The following is a 19,220-nucleotide window of genomic DNA, read 5'->3' on the forward strand; positions in this document are numbered from 1 at the left end:
AGGTATCTTGATCATAAAAACTAGTTAGTTGTGACTTAATTTTATTAGAAAGAACAGGTGTCCTATTTTTACACTGGCAGACACATCTGTACTCCTAACTTCAAGAAAATTTATTGTCTTGGAGATCTGATGACCATGTTGCATGAACAACTGTATGCAGCAACAGAGAAAGTACTATTAACTGAATGATTTGCTCACTAAAATCTGGAATCTAAAAGATATATTTATGCATCCTACATCATGCTGCTTACATGCCAAGAAATGCCTTGAACATCTTACAACAGTTCAGTATTTTAATTTCAAGTCCTCAATTTGATCAAAATCACCCTTGTGCTACAGAACTATAGCAACTGCCATTAAGACTATCATTTTACTCATTCTCAGTGGAAAAATGGAGCCTTAGAATGTCTGTTCCCAACATATTGTACTGACACAGCCCTTGAACAGCATGTTTGGAATTTCACTTTTTAGAAGTTTCAGCAGCAGCCTACGCAGGCTTTACAAATATTTACATACCACATTCTAAAAGCTTAGATTTCTTTCCAGAAGACATGAAAGTCTGATAAGTGTTTGCACCTTTAGATTTTGAATGCCTTGGCAAACCAGTACCTACAGAAGACTTGTTAGCAGACTGAAACATGTTTCGTGCTTTAAACTTCAGAGAACATAATTTCAACTTCAGAAGTGTTTCCATCAGTAAGGCACACCAGACAGAGGTGATTCCCACATGCTTAATCTTTATTGTGCGAATGTTGTTCAGAGCATTTATTACCCTGTGTAGACACACATTAAAAAAAAACAATACACTAACAGTGGCTAGATTGATGGACAACATATTAACTCTGTTTGGTGGTAACTTGTATGCATGCAGTTAACTCCTGTGGTGTACAAATCTTAGCCAGGAGGCCAGCCCAACTGGCGACCACCCAGAACATGGAGATGTACATGATAGACAGACTGCCCACCCTCAGGCCCTTCATTCACAACCATCCGGAATCCATTGGTCAGGCCCAGGTTAGCAGCACACTTCTTGCCAACAATCATTAAATGCCCGAGAAGCTGGAGGAGAAAGAAAAAAAAAAAAAGAAAAAAACAACCAACAGAAAACACACAAAAAAGGGGGAAGGGCAGGAAGGGAAGGAATGAGAGCAGAGAACCAATAAGCCAGTAAGTTAATTCTCAGAAATTCAGCCACTGCTCTTCAAATTATTGCCTGTCTGCAACTGACACTTTCCAAGAAAAACTATGAAGACTGCCTAAGTATAATATAGGGGGAAGATAGAACTATTGATCTTTTTCAAGCCAGGCAGTAACAGACAACAAAAGTGTCATAGAAGCTACATTTACTTCATGGTTAAAGCCCCCACTACTTCTTCTGAACACATATATAATTCTGGTGGAAAAGAAACTTTATCTTACCATGTAAAGCTTACAAAATCTTTGAGCTTGATATTTTTAGTTACAAATTAAATACTCAGCACCTCTCAGCTAACCTTGCTTTTCTTCACCTCTGACCTGCTAAAAACCCCCAAGCCCATATTAGAGTAAGTACTGTTGCATGCAAACAATGAAAACAGACATCAGGATTCTTAAATAAAAATACCAAATAATTTTGCATGGAAAATACATGCACAGATATATTTTGCTTTCTCTGGCTAATTTTACTGAAAAACCTTAACTCCATTATCTTTTAAGCTAGAGGACAAGAATTAGAGTATCAGAAAACTACTTTTGCCTTTTTCAAGAGGAAAAGGGGGACAGCCTAGTACATTATGAAGTAATGAGAAGCACAGTTTGGTGTACAGAAAACCTTTAGAGTACTTACAGATTCATCAGAATCTTCTGCTTCAGACAATCTGACAATTGGCTTCTTAGGAATTACTAAGAAATGTGTTGGAGCTTGGGGTGAAATATCATGGAAGGCGAGGCACTGGAGGAACAGAAAGCAGATAAAATACAATTTGTTTTGGAGAAACGTAAGAGTTTCAGTAAATCAATATGCCCCACTAAATACATACTTCAGCCAGATATCCCATACCAGATATCCCAAACATAAGCAGTGATGTTAAATTTTCTTGAGTGATATATTATTCTACATCCTTTAATTTCTAAACACAAAAAGACCCACTGAAAAAAAATCACTGCTTTGTAACGTACTGTTTAAAAGCTGTAGCCTTCTCAGTAAAGCAATATATAATCAGGTTCAAGATTTACTACTGCAACATATGCATAACAATTAGTAGAGCTGTTGGCATGCATACCTATAAAAAGTACATTAATGGGTTTTTTTAATTTTATTTTTTAGATTTATTCTATTTTTTAATAAAATAAATGGCAAAGAGTTGCTAATCAACTTCCAGTTATGCCTGAATATGTTGTCAAAGACAAGGCAATTCCAAAGATCCTGAAGTTATGTGATTGAGATATTAGACTTCTGTTCTCAACAGCACCAAGTATTTCAGAGTAATGCACTAAAACCACCTTTGATTCAGACATGCTTAAATCAAAAGAAAGGCATCACTTTTGAAATACAAATATCTGTCTGTAGTGACTAGCTGAATCTTGACTAAATACCAAAACTACAATCAATCATACATGGCATGCATCACCTAAATATCAAATTAGGAACTGCCAGTAGGCAAGAAAAAATTAAGCTGTGTCTCCTTGTACAAATGGCCAACCATAGAACTGGGACTTCCAACTGGAACCTCGACAAATGTGCAGACACAGGAGGTACTCTGCCAACATTAATTAGTCCAAGGATATCTCTGACTTTCCCATCACGTTCAACAGCGTAACACCTGGTAGCAATTGGTTATGTCACAGACAGTGGACACTTAAAAACATACCTACATTCTTCAAAATGCTTATTTCCTAGATACTTTTCTTTGTGAATCAATAAAGTTAATTTTCTGCGCAAATATACTCCTTTTTTATTCTGAAAACAAATGTGCCTTTAATCAAGAATAAAGTTGGTGAAAAGCCGAACTCAACTTGCATGAATCTTTCATGCAACTTATCTTCTACATCAAATCTATCTGGTTTTAAGGCATGTTTAAGAAGATAATGCCCAGTTTGAAATTCTGATGAACGACCCATTTCTTCCAAACAGGGAAGGGCAGTAAGTATATAACTGATTAATAAAACTAATTTGCACCCAATTAAATAAATCATACTTAGAGCTGACCATTTGGTAATCAGCTTTTCTATTATATGTAGTCCCATAGAGGCAGAAGGCAAATGCCCAAACTGCATCAAAGAATTTAAAGAGCAGAAGATTGGAAGTAAATAGTTTTCTATGATACAGAAAGCTGAAGTAGTATTAAGGAAAAAACACAATCACAGAAATTCATGAGTGCATGGGAAACCAAACTTCCTTTCAGGAAGTTTAGATTCAACGGGAAAAACAGTGATAAGGCATATTTCCACAGAGATTTTGTGCTTTTCAGTATTTCCCTTTCTCTGAAGGTCAATTATTGATTAAAGACCTTCCTTACATTTCTCCTTTTAACACTTCCAGCCACCTCTAAAAAGACCTCCATAAAGCCAACCAAACTAATTCAAGATCATCCATCAGTCAACTGAAATCTAGAAGTTCTACATTTCTGCGCACGATGAAGTAAAAACCAAGTGGTGCACTGCAGGTAATGACACTTCCAGAAAATAGTCCACACAAATGGCTGTCAAAGTATTTTATACACTCAGCGAAGTCAATGGCCTGATTCCTAATCAAGCAGTGCTCAGCTTACTCTGCTGCAACCACCGCAGCTAATGAAAAAGCTCACACAAGTTAGACCCGGGTAAAGAAAGAACACACACCTTCACGTAAACACAGAGCAGTAACATAAGCATGACTTTCAGAAAGCTGTGAACATTTCTAATATTCTTCAGAGCATATGGCAACTGCAAAAATTCTGCCATCTATTAAGAAAACTCTGTTTTTAGCTATGCATGATTTCTAAGCACATAAATTTGACAAACTGTATCCTTAGCGAGTCTCTATTGTACACGGAGAACAACCCCTTCATATCAAAAGCAAAAGCCCCTCTTAATGGGGCTCCAGTATATCAATCTGAAGGGCGGGGAAAACAAAGAGCAGGAGATCTTACACTAAATACCAGTTAGTTTGGATTTTGGGAATAACCGCTGCATTTCTTCTAAAGCTAATTGTTTAATTTCGGTCCTAACGTGCTGCGATGCACTAGCAATCCCTCTCGGAAGTTCACTGCCGAAGCCCAGCAGGCAGAGCTGTATAACCTCTGTAAGGCCACTGAGAAGCACATCGGGACCTGCAAGAGCAGCCAGTTGGGGTGCTTTGCTCCGAACCCGCAAGAAGGTTGCCTGCAAGTGGTAAAGGTTTCACCACTACCCTCCCACACCAGCTGCGAGAACCCTCGACCCTTGGCAAGGAGCCCAGTGCAGCTCCGGGGAGGGCGCAGGGAAGCGCGGGGGCGCACCGCCCGCCCGCCGCTCTCCCGAGCACCTCCGCGGCGCTTCCGGCCCCTGCCCAGCGCGCACCTGCTCGTCCTCGTAGATGATGTTAGCGGGGATCTCCTTGCGGATGATCTTCCCGAAGATGGTGTCCCCGCCGGGACGCGCCGCCTGCGCCTTGCTGATCTCGTCAGCCATGGCGGCGGCTCCCGCGCGGCTCCCGCCGTCTCTCAGCCCCGCCTTCCGCCGCGGCCACGCCCCCCTCGGCACTCATTGGGCCAACGCCGGCACCTGGCCGTGCCCGCCCGTCTGATTGGTAGTCTCGCCTGTCATTGTCCCGCTAGTCTCCGCCCACAGCACTGCCGCGCCCTCTCTGACCCGGGAATCGCGGAGGGATCCGGGGGGAGGAACTATTGCAGGCTCCGCGCCGGATCGACGCTGTGAAGTGAAAGGCCACCGTACAAAAGTAGTGCAGTCCCGGGTGAGGCTGTTGTGGGCAGAAGTGTTACTTATCAAATCCAATCCAAACGTCTGTGTGATTTCTTGGGACAAGCTCCTGCAGACTGCACCAGGCTGGGCTGGGTTAGCTTATCCAGCAAAGTTTGCAGCTGTTTGGTTCTCCTGGAATCAGGGTCCTGCCGATGGGCAGTTTGATGTGCCAGCCCTTCTGCACATAAGTAATTTCGTAACTATGAAACAAACTAATCAGTATAGCCAAGCAGTAATTCACAGAGGACAACACAAAGTTACACAGCTGTACATCTATTGTACATTGTAAATGGTTTTTTTATATATCTATGACACCAGTCATTAAAAAGGAGAAATGAAAAAGCAGGGAAAAAAAACAACACAAACTAAACCTTAAGGAGCATCAACAAAGCTTCATTTTCATGAGGTTTAACAAGGCCAAGTACGAGGTCCTGCACCTGGGTCGGGGCCACCCCTGCTATCAGCACAGGCTGGGAGATTGAGAGCAGCCCTGGGGAGACGGACTGGGGGTTGCTACTGGGTGAGAGGCTGGACATGACCCAGCCATGGGCACTCCCAGCCCAGAGAGCCAAACGTGTCCTGGGCTGCATCCAAAGCAGCGTGGGCAGCCGGGCCAGGGAGGGGATTCTGCCCCTCTGCTCTGCTCTGGTGAGAGCCCACCTGGAACCCTGCATCCAGCTCTGGGGTCCCAGCACAGGAAGGACATGGAACTGTTGGAAAGAGTCCAGAGGAGGCCACAAAAATAATCAGTGACAGAGCACCTTTTCTATGAGGACAGGCTGAGAGAATTGGAATTGTTCACCCTTGAAAAGAAAAGACTTCAGAATGACCTAACTGCAGCTTTTCAGTACCTGAAGGCAGCCTACAATAAAGATGGAGGGAGATTTTTTACAAGGGCATGTAATGACAGGACAAGGAGGAATGGCTTTAAACTGCAAGATTGGAGGTTTAAATTGGATGTGAGGAAGCAATTCTTTACTGTGAGGGTGATGAGGCACTGGAACAGGCTGCCTAGAGAAGTTGTGGGTGCCTAATCCCTGGAAGTGTTCAAGGCCAGGCTGGATGGAGCTCTGAGCAATGCAGTCTAGTGAAAGGTGTCCCTGCCATCGCAGGGGCATTTGAACTAGATGACTCTAATGTTCCTTCCAACCCAGCCAATTCTAGATTCTATGATTTTCTAAACTTCACCAAAAAAAATAGATTGATTTCCCTGAAGATTTATCTAGGTGCATATTAATAGAGATATTTATATATATTTGTCTCTAGACAAAAGTGTTACAGAAAAGCATTTTGGAGGGAGGCAGAGAATAAATATTGCTAAGTGGCTTAAACCTAATATGGTTCTAACCTGAACATGTTACAAAAAGAGCAGAATTTGTCATATATTTCTGGTAGTAACACTGAAATAATTTATCATTAAATACTCTGAAAAAAAAAACTCTGATAAAGTACATTAAACAAGGAAATTTTATTCTCTTCCTTAGATGATGTTCTAGGATTAAGATATTTTGACATGTATGTGTCCTACAGATGGTATGGGAGCTTTATGACAATTGAAAGAAGTGTTTCAGGGACAAACTTCTTGGAATTATATTGTTGTCCAACCAAGAATATTCAGCAAATATATGAACAATTTGGGTGAACACTGCTATGGATTTAATTAGAAAGTATATTTCTATGTTAAGAGAAAACATAAAGAGACAAGTTTAGAAGTTTCTCCAAAAAAGCAAAAAAAAATTTTTCTTATAGTTGACTTCACTACATATTTTTGTCTCACCATGTAAACAGCAAATTTTATTATTTTGAATAAAACAATGAATGAATTAGACCCTCTTTTCAAATATCTAATTCATTCATTCACATCTGCAATAATTATTCTTGGAAATAAATTATGAATAAACATCACTTCTGCTAACAGATCAAGTTTCTTTATGAGTTACATAGTAAAAAAAAGATTTAATAGATCCTTACAAGTAAGTGCTAATAATAAAAATATTGAAATTATTAAGTAATAGTTTAGTGTTCCCATATTTTAATTAGCTTACAATGTAATTGCTGTTAAATGATTAAATGACCGTGTATTGACGCTAGAGGTCTAGTGAGTCGTAAAGATGATTGCACAAAAAATCCTTATGCTGCCTTTAGCTAATGCTGAATGATGTGTTAGTGTACTATAGGCTTGTTTGTTTTTCAAGAGAATGGTAATTTAGTTTTATACATGTACCCGGCGTGGCCATGATGTGGCCAGGCCTGGGCTGGGTTGGTCAGGGTGTGAGTAAGGCAAGCCAGGCCTGTAGGGAACTTGATGTGAGCAGCCAAGAAAGTGACCTGACTAGAGAGGGGAAATTACTGAACAGAATAATATGCCTGTTGGATAATACTAGTAGAAAAAAAGCCTGCCAGCTTGGCAGCTGTGATCCTGAGAACCAAAAGTGTCCTTGAAAAGTGCAACTGGCGTAAGTACAGCCGGATACCTAGAAACTGGAGAGGTCCTGAGATAAGCACAGAAACAAGGAATTGTAACCACAGCTTTTCTTCTGAAATGGTGAAAAAATAAACTGGAAAAGAAGGCAGCACCCCAGATAAGGAAAGATTCCGAACTGCCGTTGGATGTTCTAACTGCAAGAGCAAGGAAACAGTCTGGCAATATAAAAACTGAATTGAAGAAGCACCAAACATGATCATCTATTGGCCATTCTAGGTGTCACACAGAAACTGATGGCTGTCCAGTTACCCATTTGAAACAATTATCGTTTTGTTTAGAAGAAGGAGTAGAACACACTGGTCTTTGTGCCACCCTGGGCAATGATGTGCAGCCCCTGGCAGAGGGTCCTGGGCAGGGAGCAGCCCCTCATCCCCATTGAGCTCCCCGTGCAGGGCAGGGGTCTCTGGGCCATTGACCACTCCAGTGGAATGAGGAGCCTGTGGGCAGCACTGCCTGCCTGCTGTGGACCCCCTTGAGCTCCTCCTGCAGGCAGTGGCAGCCTCCTGCCAGACCTTGACACACGGAGGATTGGCTCTGTCTGGATAGCCAGGAAGGCCCATGGGACCCTGGGGTGCATTAGGGAGAGCATTGCCTGCAGCTGGAGAGAGGTGATCCTGCCCCTCTGCTGTGCCTGGTGAGGCACATCTGGAGTGCTGTGTCCAGTTCTGGGCTCCTCAGTGCAAGAGGGACATGGAGGTCCTGGAGTGGGTCCAGGGGAGGTCAGTGAAGATGGGACTGGAGCATCTTTCTTTTAAGTAAAGGCTGTGGGAGCTGCGCCCGAGACAGCTGAGAGGGACCTCATCAATGTCTATGAGTATTTGAAGGGGTCAGAGGAGGATCCAGGCTGTTCTCAGCTGTGCCCAGCAACAGGTCAAGGGACAGTGGACAGAAATGGATGTTTCTGAAACAGGAAGTTTCTCTGAACACGAGGAAGAACTTTACTCTGCAGGTGAGCGGGTACAGGAGCAGATTGTCCAGATAATTTGTGGAGTCTTCCCCTTGGGGATGGAACTGTCTGGATACAATCGTGCACTCTGGGAAGTTTCTGCCTGAGCAGGGACGTTGGACCAGATGGGCCCGTGTGGTCCGTTCCAGGCTGGGCTGGAAGCCCCTTCTGTGAGTCCGTGAAGGCCGCCTAAGCCCCGGCGGCCATGGCAGCGCCGCGGGGGCACAAGGGCTGCTCGGAACGGCGGCGGCGGCGGGTGGCCCCGGGGGACAGCATTGGCGGCAGCACCGGCGCAGTGCGGGAGGGTGCGGCTCGTCCCTGAAGGGCACTTCCGGCGGCGGGGCACTTCCGGCGCGGGACGGTGCCGGCGGCGGGCGCCATGGGGAGCCGCGGGCAGGCGAGTTACACACACACAAAAACACACACAAATACACACAAACACACACAAACGCACGTACTCTGTCCGTGCTGGGAGATTGCAGCTTTGTAGCTTTTGTCGAGCCAAAAACCATAGACTTTCAGGACAAGAAAATAAAAAACTAGGTAAAGGAATGTAGCGGTTTGCGCGCAAAGGCCATTGCGGGAAAAGAAAGCGAGAAGTGTGATAAGCAGAGGGTAAAATACATCAGAAGCACGTGAGAGTAAGCTAGGGAAAAACAGGGACCTAAGAATTAATAAGCCCTTTCATTACTGCTGTGTAATTTCCTGTCGGTGCCTCTTTCGGAAGTGTCTTGAAGCCTAGTTTGGGGAGTACAGTCGACGGGTATTGGCGGAGCTCTCTGTTAATGCAGGTGGCTGTAGAGGTCAGAGGTGTCTGCATTAATACATCCTGATCAAGACCATCTAGTTCAGCTTTTCACCATTGCGGCTGGCGTCGTGAAAAGTTTCCAGGAGGGGTTTGGAGAAGTTGAACCAGAGAATATCCTTGGCTGGAAGAGAGCCACAAAAATGATGGAGTCCAGCCCCTGGTCTTGCACAGGACCATCTCCAGGAGTCACACCATGTACCTGAGGAAGTTGTGCATAAGCCTCCTGAACTCTTGTCAGGCTGGTGCTGTGACCCCTGGCCTGGGGAGCCTGTTCAGTGCCCAGACACCTTTTGGTAAAGAACCTTCTCCTGATAGCCAGCGTGAGTGTCCCCTGACACAACTTCAGGCCATTCCCTTGAATCCTGTCACTGGATACCAGAGAGGGGATTGGTGCCCCTCCTTCTCCTCTTGTGAAGAACCTAGAACATGGACTTCTCTATGGGTAGGAAGATGCCTGAAAATGGCTCACAAATTGCTGAAAATAAGCATAAAAAAATTTAAGTTTTGCCATACATGTGTTCAGCATAAAACCACATGTAATATTAATCTGCTATTTGAAAAGATGGCAAATATACTATATGGGAATAAAAATTTTAGGATATTAAAATACCTGCAAAACGAGAAGTTTATTTGTTGAGTTTTAATTCTGTGAGTTTACCTTCCACAGATTCATCCATCTAGGGAATGGTGCAGTTAAAGGCAACATGGCTCTGTTCATTTGCTGTGTTTTTTCTGAGCTGCAGCTCTGTGTTTCTTCTGTGTCCTTCTAAAAATACTTGGCATACTAATTGTGAGAGAACAAATTGAGATTATTATTAAGTACTTGGAATTGTGCCCTCTAGAGATGCCACAACATGATAGGAAGTACTAGAAGGAGCTTCAAAAGGCATATTGTTTTCAAGATTATGTTTTTCTGGTGGTTGTCAGAGTTTCTTTTCAGTCTGTGGCAGACACCAAAAAAGTCTCATAAGGATTTGAGGGTTTCTGTGATTCATTGCAGTCTGTGTGAATGATCAACCAAAACCACATCGCTGTGAGCTGTGATTCTCTGGGGGTTTTATTTTCATACATATTCAGCTGTGTCTTCTCTACACTGTAAATCCTAACTTTCTGAGTGTTTGCTTTTACTGAAGTGTTCGTTTGCTGACCTGGAAGTTGTATTTAAGGGAAGGACTTTGCATTGGTTTTGCCACACCACCTGTAGAAGAGTTTTATGTGAGAATACTTCAGCCATTTCTTTTTCTATCTTTTTCAATAGCTAGAGAATATGCACTGATGTAACCTTGATAATTCCTTCAAGTAACTTGACCTTTGGAGTTATTCCAGTTCTGTTGGGTTTATTTGACATTGGCACAATAAATAATGCTTGTGTCCATGTATTTTCAGGATTTTATTTCCATCATGCCAAATAATTATTTAGGATGTGGTGCCAGCATTTTAGAGTAATTTGACATATCTAGACCTGTCTAAGATTTTGATGACATCACAGCAGCTTTGACCGCAAGTGATTTAATCAGGAATTTAAGTAAAACCTCTTAGATATTGATTCTATATCAAATTCTGTGCTGAATGGAAAGAACATGAAATTTAAACCAAAACATTTTCAGCTGTAACATGTTCATTTTAACTAACAATCCTGCTAGCAAATAAGTTAATTCTATTGATGTTGTATTGGCAGGTTTTGAAGCTTTTTAAGTTGTTACACAGAACACGGCAAGAAGTTTTTAAAAATGATACCAAAGCTCTCGAAGGTGAGATACTTGTTTTGTGTAGTGTGTGCTTACCTGTGTTTCGAGGAACTTTCTTCTTGGAATGCAGAGAAAGATAATTCTTAATGTAATCTTTCTTCAAATTACTCCCATAATTTTCAAGTAATAATTGGGAAAACTTGTGTGTCCATAATGAGATATCCTTTAATTTGAAACAAAAAAATGGTCCTTATATTCAAGCACCCAACACATATTTTGGAAGGGAAACATCTCTTTTTAAAATGTTTCTGATCTTCTTGGGAGATATTTTTCTTTTGGTTTTTTTTTTAACTTCTCTTCAGTCCAGCCAGAGCATAGTTAGCTGTACTAATTAATTCTCTATGTGTGGTTTTTCCTCAAGGGATTAATCCTGCTTTTTTAGTACCTTGTGTATGCAATACAGAATGCTAAATTGGGAATCTTATTTTATTTGTATATCACTCAACTTAAAATATGACATCATGTGAATTACATGGAGGTCTTTCATTGAAATACTTTGATCAGAGTGCCCCAGGACTGTGCCATAAAGGACTTGAGATTCTTAACTTTGGGGCAGCGACAAATTCAAAATACAATTTTTGTTCACTCTTTAGTTTTTTGTTTGCTTTATTTAGCTGCGAGACAAAAGATAAATGAAGAATTCAGAAATAACCGAGACGAGGCATCTGAAGAGAAGATTAATGAGGTATTTTATTGCTTTCTGTTGTTTGGGTTTTTTTCCCACTTCACATACAAATATTTAGAAATTAGTTTTTTGCTTAAAGGATCTCTAAACCACTGTAAACAGCTTGAGACATCATGAAAGCCAAGTTGGTTTAGAAAGACATCTACATGGATCTTTGTTTATAAATATATAGTTACCACCAATAGTATTAATATTGTGTTATAGAATCTTGTACATACAAAAGTATGTAAGTAGAAAGTGTGTTCTGATAGTTCAATATGATTATTTCGAAGTTTATAATAAAATTTTATGAGATAATGTATGAAGTAGCAATTTTCATGTAAATATTTTATACTTTGCTTGTAATACCTATCTGTACTGTGGTCCCTTAAATGTACCTGCTCACTGTTGTTTAGGCAAACAGAAAAAACCAGACAAATTAAACAACCTGCTGAGTTACTGTCACAAATGATTCAGCGTCTTTGTGGAAGGCAAAACCAGCAAAATTATTATGATTTATTGTAGTATAGTATAGTTGTAGTCGATCTTAATTATACTACAGGGATTTTTTTTTTTGCTTCTTCTTTCCTTACCATGCATTAAAAGTGGAGCATTCTGTTAATTCACTAAGTTAGTTACCTTTGCTCGATTGTTGCCTTAACACTTTTTGCTGAGTCAGTTTTTTCTGACAATTACTCTGAACTGAAAGGGAGCTTCTGTGTTTTAGATAATTTTAGCTATTAACATCCATACAGACTGAATAACTTAGTCCTTGTCGTTCAGCCTCTTATCAGACTGTCTTTACATTGTCACTGGGCACTGGTTGGAAGAAAGTGCCTACATCTGTCCCTTGAATAAACAGAATGTAAACCTTTTCCTCATGCCAGCCACAGAACAGTAATGTAAATAGTTCTGACCTTTTAGTTAGGAGTTCCTGAATTTCTGCTTATTATCAGCCTCCTGTAATAATACTCAGTGTTTGTGTTACCACTGTCTGATTAGCTAAGTTATGTGTTCAGGGTTGTTGGTTTTTTTTTTAATAGATGTACAGGAAGAAGATTTGCTGCAATTCTGAAATCTGTATTTGTTTTCTAGGCAACCTACAAATTACACATATGTGACTTTTTAATATGGGATAGTTGATATTTGATTAACTGTGTCAGTGAAAGATAGACTTCCATCCCAGCTACACGCTCTTAGAACATCACAGAAGCTGTCATATTTATTACATGTACACACTGAAAAGACTTAATTGCAGAGGAACTGAACCAAGTTTTATATGAGACTTGAGAATGTTTGAGCACTTGCTTGCATTAATGTGATGCTGTTAATGTTCTGCTTTGGACAGCAACTAAAAAATGGAGTATTGACCAGCCAGAATAGAAAACTACAGTGTATTCTAATATGACAACAAGTACTTGTATCTGTATGTACTTGTACATGTCAAGCTTGCAGTGACATAAGGAGATCGAGGTAACTCTCTACAGTATGGGAATGAGAAATGTGGCAGCTGAATCTAATGCACCAGTTTTTGTTCAGATCAGGAGTGCACTTATGAAGTTACTTTGGTTAGTTCCACTTCCTGTGATTTGTCTTGTGATTTGTCAAGTGTCAGACCAGCTAGCAGAATTCCCTTAAGGTCAATCTGAAGAGGAAGCTGTGCTTCAGGACCATGTAGCCTGGCTGCTAATGGGCTCTCAGCAGGGGGAACTGAAGGGTACCTGCTCCAAGCCCTTAAAAGGGAAGAGCATGAGAAGAATTTGCAGTGTGGATGGCAAGTATTGAGCTCTAGCCTTTGCAAAGATCCACTTCTGTTGGTACACGCTGCTTCCTAGCGTGAGCATGTCTCCTGAAATGTCTCACTTGAGCAATTTCATTTATTTCTGACACAGATATTAGGCAAATAAGTATTAGGCTTCTTTTAATGGTGCAGCAAAGCTAACAAGGGTGCTGCAGCTTAACCTCTTAGTGAGAGAAGGAATTCTAGGCCTTTTGCCAAATACTAATACCTCGGGTAGTCTTTAGGTAGTGCCTTATTTCTGCACAGTTCTACTGTGAAAACTCAGTATTCTTAATTCTTGTCATGTTTTGCCCTTGTTTTTGTCTCCTTATTTCAGGAGCAGTAGTGTTGAAAGAATGAGATTGCCCTTTCACTATGGGAAGTTGAATGTTATTGAGGCATGAGTGAGTGTCTTTGATCATTGGAAACCAGTTAATTGGTTTTGTGGTTGCATTTCACCTTATTTGTTTGCAGTTTTAATTGGGTACATAGATGTATGTACTGGTGTATGTTACTGAGCCCGAGTTTCCCTCACTATGTGCTCCATGTCAAACATGTCAACCTGTAAGTTATTCCAGGATCCCCAAGGCAAAAGCAATGTATATATACATTGTACGTAAGTAACTGAGTAGTATAACTGAATGATTTTATTATTTGAATAGCTGTCTGGTATGGAAAATATCTTCAGAAACAGTCACATATAATTCAAATTACTCTCTTGTTCCTCTCTTCTTGTTCCTTATTACTAGCTTCTTAAAATCGCTTCAGATGTTGAAGTGATTCTCAGAACTTCTGTTATTCAGGCGGTTCACACAGATTCTGACAAAATAGGTGAGTAAGCCTGCACGCTAAAAAGATACTTAAATATGTTACAGTTAAGTGAATAAATATAGAACATGAAACTAAGGAAAGGGATAGTGAGGCAAATAGCCTGTCTGTTATTCTCTGGCAAAATTCTTAATGTAAGCTATGCATTAATGTCACTACCTGGGACAGGTGAAGGTTTCAAAGGTACAAAATTTCCATACAAATGTTTTGAGGTATGGAGGCTGGTAGAAAAGAGGCAGTGATTACTTTTAATGTCCCTTAACTAGCTGTAACTATTAGGAGGGCCAGCAATTAGATAGCTAGTCAGCATGCATGTACAGGCTAATAAGTCAGCATATGTCCAGACGCAGTAGCCACGGTACCTGTCTGTAGGTGCTTGCTCTGCCAAACAGGGAGGAGCTGTCTGAGGAGCATTAACTAGTGCAGTATTTACACTGACCATAAAAAAGCTTTTTCTTTGAGAATTGAGTGTTCATTTCCAAAACCTTTTTCCAACAATCTCACTTTCAGGTTTTATGCTGTATGAGATTTGTGACAGAGCGATTACCTCAATGCAAAGTCTATCAAATTTTGAAATCCTGGTTCCTGGTTTAGAAGTTCTTTTATCTTGCAGTCAAAAAGAGTAGATAGGCTCAGCATACAGCTGTGCGGTAAGAGAATACAGGAAATCTTCAGCTGTGTACATTGTTTCCTTTTACTTCTGTTTAGTGTTGTCTGGGAAGTTTTGTACCAATTTTCAGTTTTAGGTTTGGTAATACATTTAATTTTAAAACAACAATTATAATCAAGGCCAAAGATAAGTTGGACCAGTGTCAAGTCTTCCACGATGATTCCAGGCAGATAATAGTTGAAGAATAGGAACAGACAAGAGAATTTGCACCTCTTTCAGCTGTTCACACCTGGCAGCTCTTCCTGAGTCAGGGATGTTTTTTGGTTTAATTATCTTCAATGGGCTTCTCTTCAATTACTTTTCATTTTCACCAAGCTGTTCATGAATTTTTAAGTCCTTTGTTGCCTCCTCTTTGTTCACTTCCCCCATGAAACAGCTCTCAGAAACAACAGGTGAAAGCCTGTGACTATTCTTGCTATTCACTGCACACTGTGGGCAGCGAGGCATTTTATACACACAACAATGGCACAATAATGTTTTCTCTTTCATTTTCAACTGGATTCCTGCTAATAGTCACTGCTAATTTTAAATTTAATTTTTGGCTGCCAAGCATACATATTATGTACTTATTTTTACAAAATTGTACTTTTTAAACTCATCAGAGTGGTCATAATTGTTAAAAACAATGGGGATGTCCCCGATGTTCCAGATGGAGCGGCATGAATTCAGTGGGTCAGATGCCCCCTTTTGTCCTTTTATGTCCCTTTAGATTGGTTTCTTTTTGGATCCTTCATTTGTATGAAGGTTAAGGGGCCTGATTGGCCCATTACAGTTCTGTCCAGGCTCGTTGGCTTTGCTTGGGGTGTGGTGCACTTTACTTAGGTGTATTATGGTACCGTTGAGTACTGTATTTCTTATAACTACCCTTTTAACCCATAACCGAACTAACAGTACATGTTTAACAATTATGGCTTCTTAATATCAAAATTTTCAATGCTTATAAAAGGAGATGGGAAAACATTATTGTAGTCAGCTGAAAGTAAAATCTTACTATGATTTTGTCTTAGATATCTAGATGCTAGATAGATGCTACTTACCACAAGTTCAAATCCTCATTTTAGTAACTGAATATTTTGTTTGTAAATGTAAAACCACCTTTAGAATTTGAAATAGTATTTTCCCAGTATTTTTCATAAGATTATAGTCTTACTGTTTTGTTTGGTTTTTTTTTTCTATTTCAGTACTCATACCCAGGAAAGATTTGCTACAGGACAACACTCCCTACTTAGATAAACCAACAAAAAAGCAAGAATCCTGAGGAAATATTGTTACCAGGAAAAAAGAGACTGAAATCAACTCACTGATTTTATTGAGTGCTGGTATATCATCATGCACTTGTTCTGTGGAAGATAGTAATACTTTCACAGAACTTTAAAGTACACTCATGAATTGTGTTACTTCAGCCAGGAATGTTTCTGATTATGACAGTTCTCAGACAGAGATTGTTTCCCAGCAATCCAGAGTTGTTCAAAGCTATATAAAAATTAAATTGAGTACTGAATACTGATAATATTTATTTTTAAGTTTATTGTCAATCATAAGCTTCTTTGAAGTAATGAAAAATCATCTTGTGGCATTTAATGTTACATATATGCTTTGTACCAACAGCATGATTTCTGAAGTTGTCATTAATTGTACACTAGTATATTGTGATGCTTGAGAGCATTCTTAAATGTTTATCTGAATAAATTATTTGTGTTTTACAGATGGGAGAGCATGTTTAGTGTTTTTTTTCTCCTAGACGCTTGGGAATTAGCAGGAATGTTAGGGTTTGAGTTCTCAGGTGACAGCACAAGAGAACTTAGACACAACATAACCTAAGGATGTTGGTTTTTGAATTTGTGGTTTGTGTTTTAACTGGTAATCATTGAGTGACTGAGGCATTTTCCCAAGCAAAGGGCCTTGCTGTTTAGTTGCAAGTGAACTTGCCTAGAGTGAATATATGAAAAGTGTGATTAGTAAGCCCTAATAATTTGCATTTTTTAAAGGATACTTCCTTGTTTCTTGTGGAATTCACTGCAATGATCCATTCACTTCCATTTTAATTGGAAGGAGGTACAACTGCAGTGATACATAGAATCTTTTCTTCATGAAATTGATAGCAGGCACAACCCTAGGATCTAAGTACCTCACAAAGGGGTGAGGCAGTCTGACAAGACGTCTCACCTCATGAGTCCTGCTGTACCTGTTATCTCAGTCTCCAAGGTGTCAGAATTGCCTATCTGTATGTGTACTGATTAGGCTTGACTGGCTGAATAAATCAGAAAACGAGTGCCTTCATCCAGTCTCTTTTTCTCACAAAGCATGTCAATGTGACAAGCACTCCTTTCTTTAAAACTGTTGCCTCTGGCTGCAATGGCCAGGGCAGTGAGCAGGAAATACAGCTGTCAGTAACCCTCTTTGAATTGCACTGATACTCCCTGCACTGTAGCTAAAAGGCACCAGGCACATGATGGAGATAGAATTAAATGACAGAAGTTCTTGCCATTTGTTGTATTCTAGTGGCTACCACTACAAAACAAATGTCCGCCTGTAGGGGATGTCCTGTTCTAGGCCCCTGGTATTGTTTACTTCCCTAAGGACTATGTTCTGTGTCTGGTTTCCCATCCTTCTGCAGCCTGCCTACAGTGACTGGTTTTTTTCCCTATAAGGGGCATAAGAGAGTCATATGCCAGAAAGAGAAAATACAAGGTAGTGGCAACTGGAAAGAGAAAGGAGAGCATTGCCTCGGGTGAAATGACTAACTTTTAAGCAGAAGTAATTAAACAGGGGTCTGGCAAGACTGGGAAATTATCTAACCATTAAGGTCAACATCCCATGGCATGTTGGAATTGGGAGGAATTCACCTCTCATAGCCAATGCCTTAGGCTGTGGGTGTAGTCCTAGAGATTTTAGCCTTCAGTTTGATTTTGTGGAACTGATGCCTGGTAAGTCTTCACTCTTTCACTACAGATGTAAAACCGTATTGCCCGTTACCATGCAAAATAGGTAGTGAAAGACTTCACTGAAATCAGTGGTAGACGGTGGTCTTCTATATGCTCTTCAAAGAAGCCACAAGTGGAGAAATTTGTCATGTGACTATTGTTTTGGTATTGTTCTGCTGTTATGTGTTCCAGGGTTTTATTTTTAGTAAGAATACATCAGTAGAAATACAGTAGGGAAGTGTCAACTTACAGGATCAGGCTTGCAATTCAACAGGCATTTGTGTCCTTCATTTTACAAATATCTTGAATACTCAAAAATACAGAATGAGTCACTTGAATAACCTACACAACTGGTGAAAATAAAGTACCTTGTAAAAGTAGGTGGTACAGTTTATTGGTCTTCAGAATGATTGTTTTTACACTCCTGTGCAGTATCTTTATGGTGTGTGCATTAACATTCCATGTTTCTGCTGTCCTTGTGCATTCCTGGCAGCAAAGACAAACCAAATTCTTTCTTCATTCAGTGTTGAGATGAGGAAAATCAAGATGACACAAAAAAGGCTATTGACATAAGAGGCTGACAGCCCGATTGCTTGCTCTTATTCAGTGTGATCTTAAATAGAAATCCAGGGGATATATAGACCAAGGTAAATGGGAATCCAAATATGTTACTGAGCCTAAAAGTATCTCAGATTTGGTTACTGTCTGAGCCCAGTAGGTGTTCGCTTTCTTCAAATTTAACTTTTCAGTCTTGAAAAAATCTCACAAACCTGCATAATAACCAGCTGCTTATTAGGGTAATTAAAGGCTTCTTCATGCTAGTTGGTCGTAAATACTATTCCTCTTCCCCTTATTTCATGCTTATCTGCTGGTTTGCATCCCAAAATCCAGCCATCACTCCAGTTTTCATTTCCCTTTTTAATTTCACTCTGGGTATGAATCCGTTCTTGATATTGCTAGGATTTTGTTCATATATATATTTTTTTATTAATACAAATAATCAAAAATAAAAAGGAACTATTGTTGCAAACTCTCTTTGCAAAGGTTGAAGTCTTAGGTGAAACTTTTCAAGTCATTACAGGGGTTTTCACTTAATGGCTTAGGAGGGGAAAAGAGTTTTCTGTTTACAACAGAAATTGTAGTTGAATAGGCTCACAGTAACAAAATTCAATTACATTTAAGTTTTTTAGGTTTACTGGAACAGCAGAATTTTTAAAGCAAATGCATGTGCCTTTACTTCTAGAGTATATATCATGAATCATAAAAGATATGCCTTAAAGGTAAACATTCTTTAGACTGTGGTTTTATTATGTCTATATAAAAAAAAACAACATAGAGCTCTTCTGCAGGCAGACAGGAGGTGCTCTTGGAAAAGCCTCGGTGCTTGTTCGGATCTGCCAGAGCCCAGCTGCCAGAGCCAAGAGGTCCGTGCCATCTGACCAGCACA

General features: G+C 40.3%; 2 protein-coding genes across 3 annotated transcripts; one reads left to right on the top strand and one right to left on the bottom strand.

Annotated features, from left to right (window-relative positions):
* Positions 1 to 717: 717 nt before the first annotated feature.
* Positions 718 to 4,688, bottom strand: HINT1 (histidine triad nucleotide binding protein 1). The gene is made up of 3 exons (XM_030968742.1): positions 4,519 to 4,688; positions 1,826 to 1,930; positions 718 to 1,059 (listed from the first exon to the last, which is right to left on the bottom strand). The coding sequence occupies exons 1-3, from the start codon at positions 4,627 to 4,629 to the stop codon at positions 895 to 897; spliced, it is 381 nt and encodes a 126-aa protein (XP_030824602.1). The 5' UTR covers positions 4,630 to 4,688; the 3' UTR covers positions 718 to 894.
* A 4,006-nt stretch (positions 4,689 to 8,694) lies between these two features.
* Positions 8,695 to 16,556, top strand: LYRM7 (LYR motif containing 7). 2 transcript variants are annotated; one of them, XM_030969408.1, is made up of 5 exons: positions 8,695 to 8,748; positions 10,838 to 10,910; positions 11,522 to 11,592; positions 14,101 to 14,182; positions 16,031 to 16,556. In XM_030969408.1, the coding sequence occupies exons 1-5, from the start codon at positions 8,731 to 8,733 to the stop codon at positions 16,105 to 16,107; spliced, it is 321 nt and encodes a 106-aa protein (XP_030825268.1). In that variant the 5' UTR covers positions 8,695 to 8,730; the 3' UTR covers positions 16,108 to 16,556. The 2 variants fall into 2 exon arrangements, with proteins under 2 accessions (XP_030825268.1, XP_030825267.1); XM_030969407.1 differs by having other exon boundaries at positions 8,701 to 9,601.
* Positions 16,557 to 19,220: the final 2,664 nt, after the last annotated feature.

Source organism: Camarhynchus parvulus, chromosome Z (assembly GCF_901933205.1).
Source record: "Camarhynchus parvulus chromosome Z, STF_HiC, whole genome shotgun sequence".
NCBI lineage: Eukaryota > Metazoa > Chordata > Aves > Passeriformes > Thraupidae > Camarhynchus > Camarhynchus parvulus.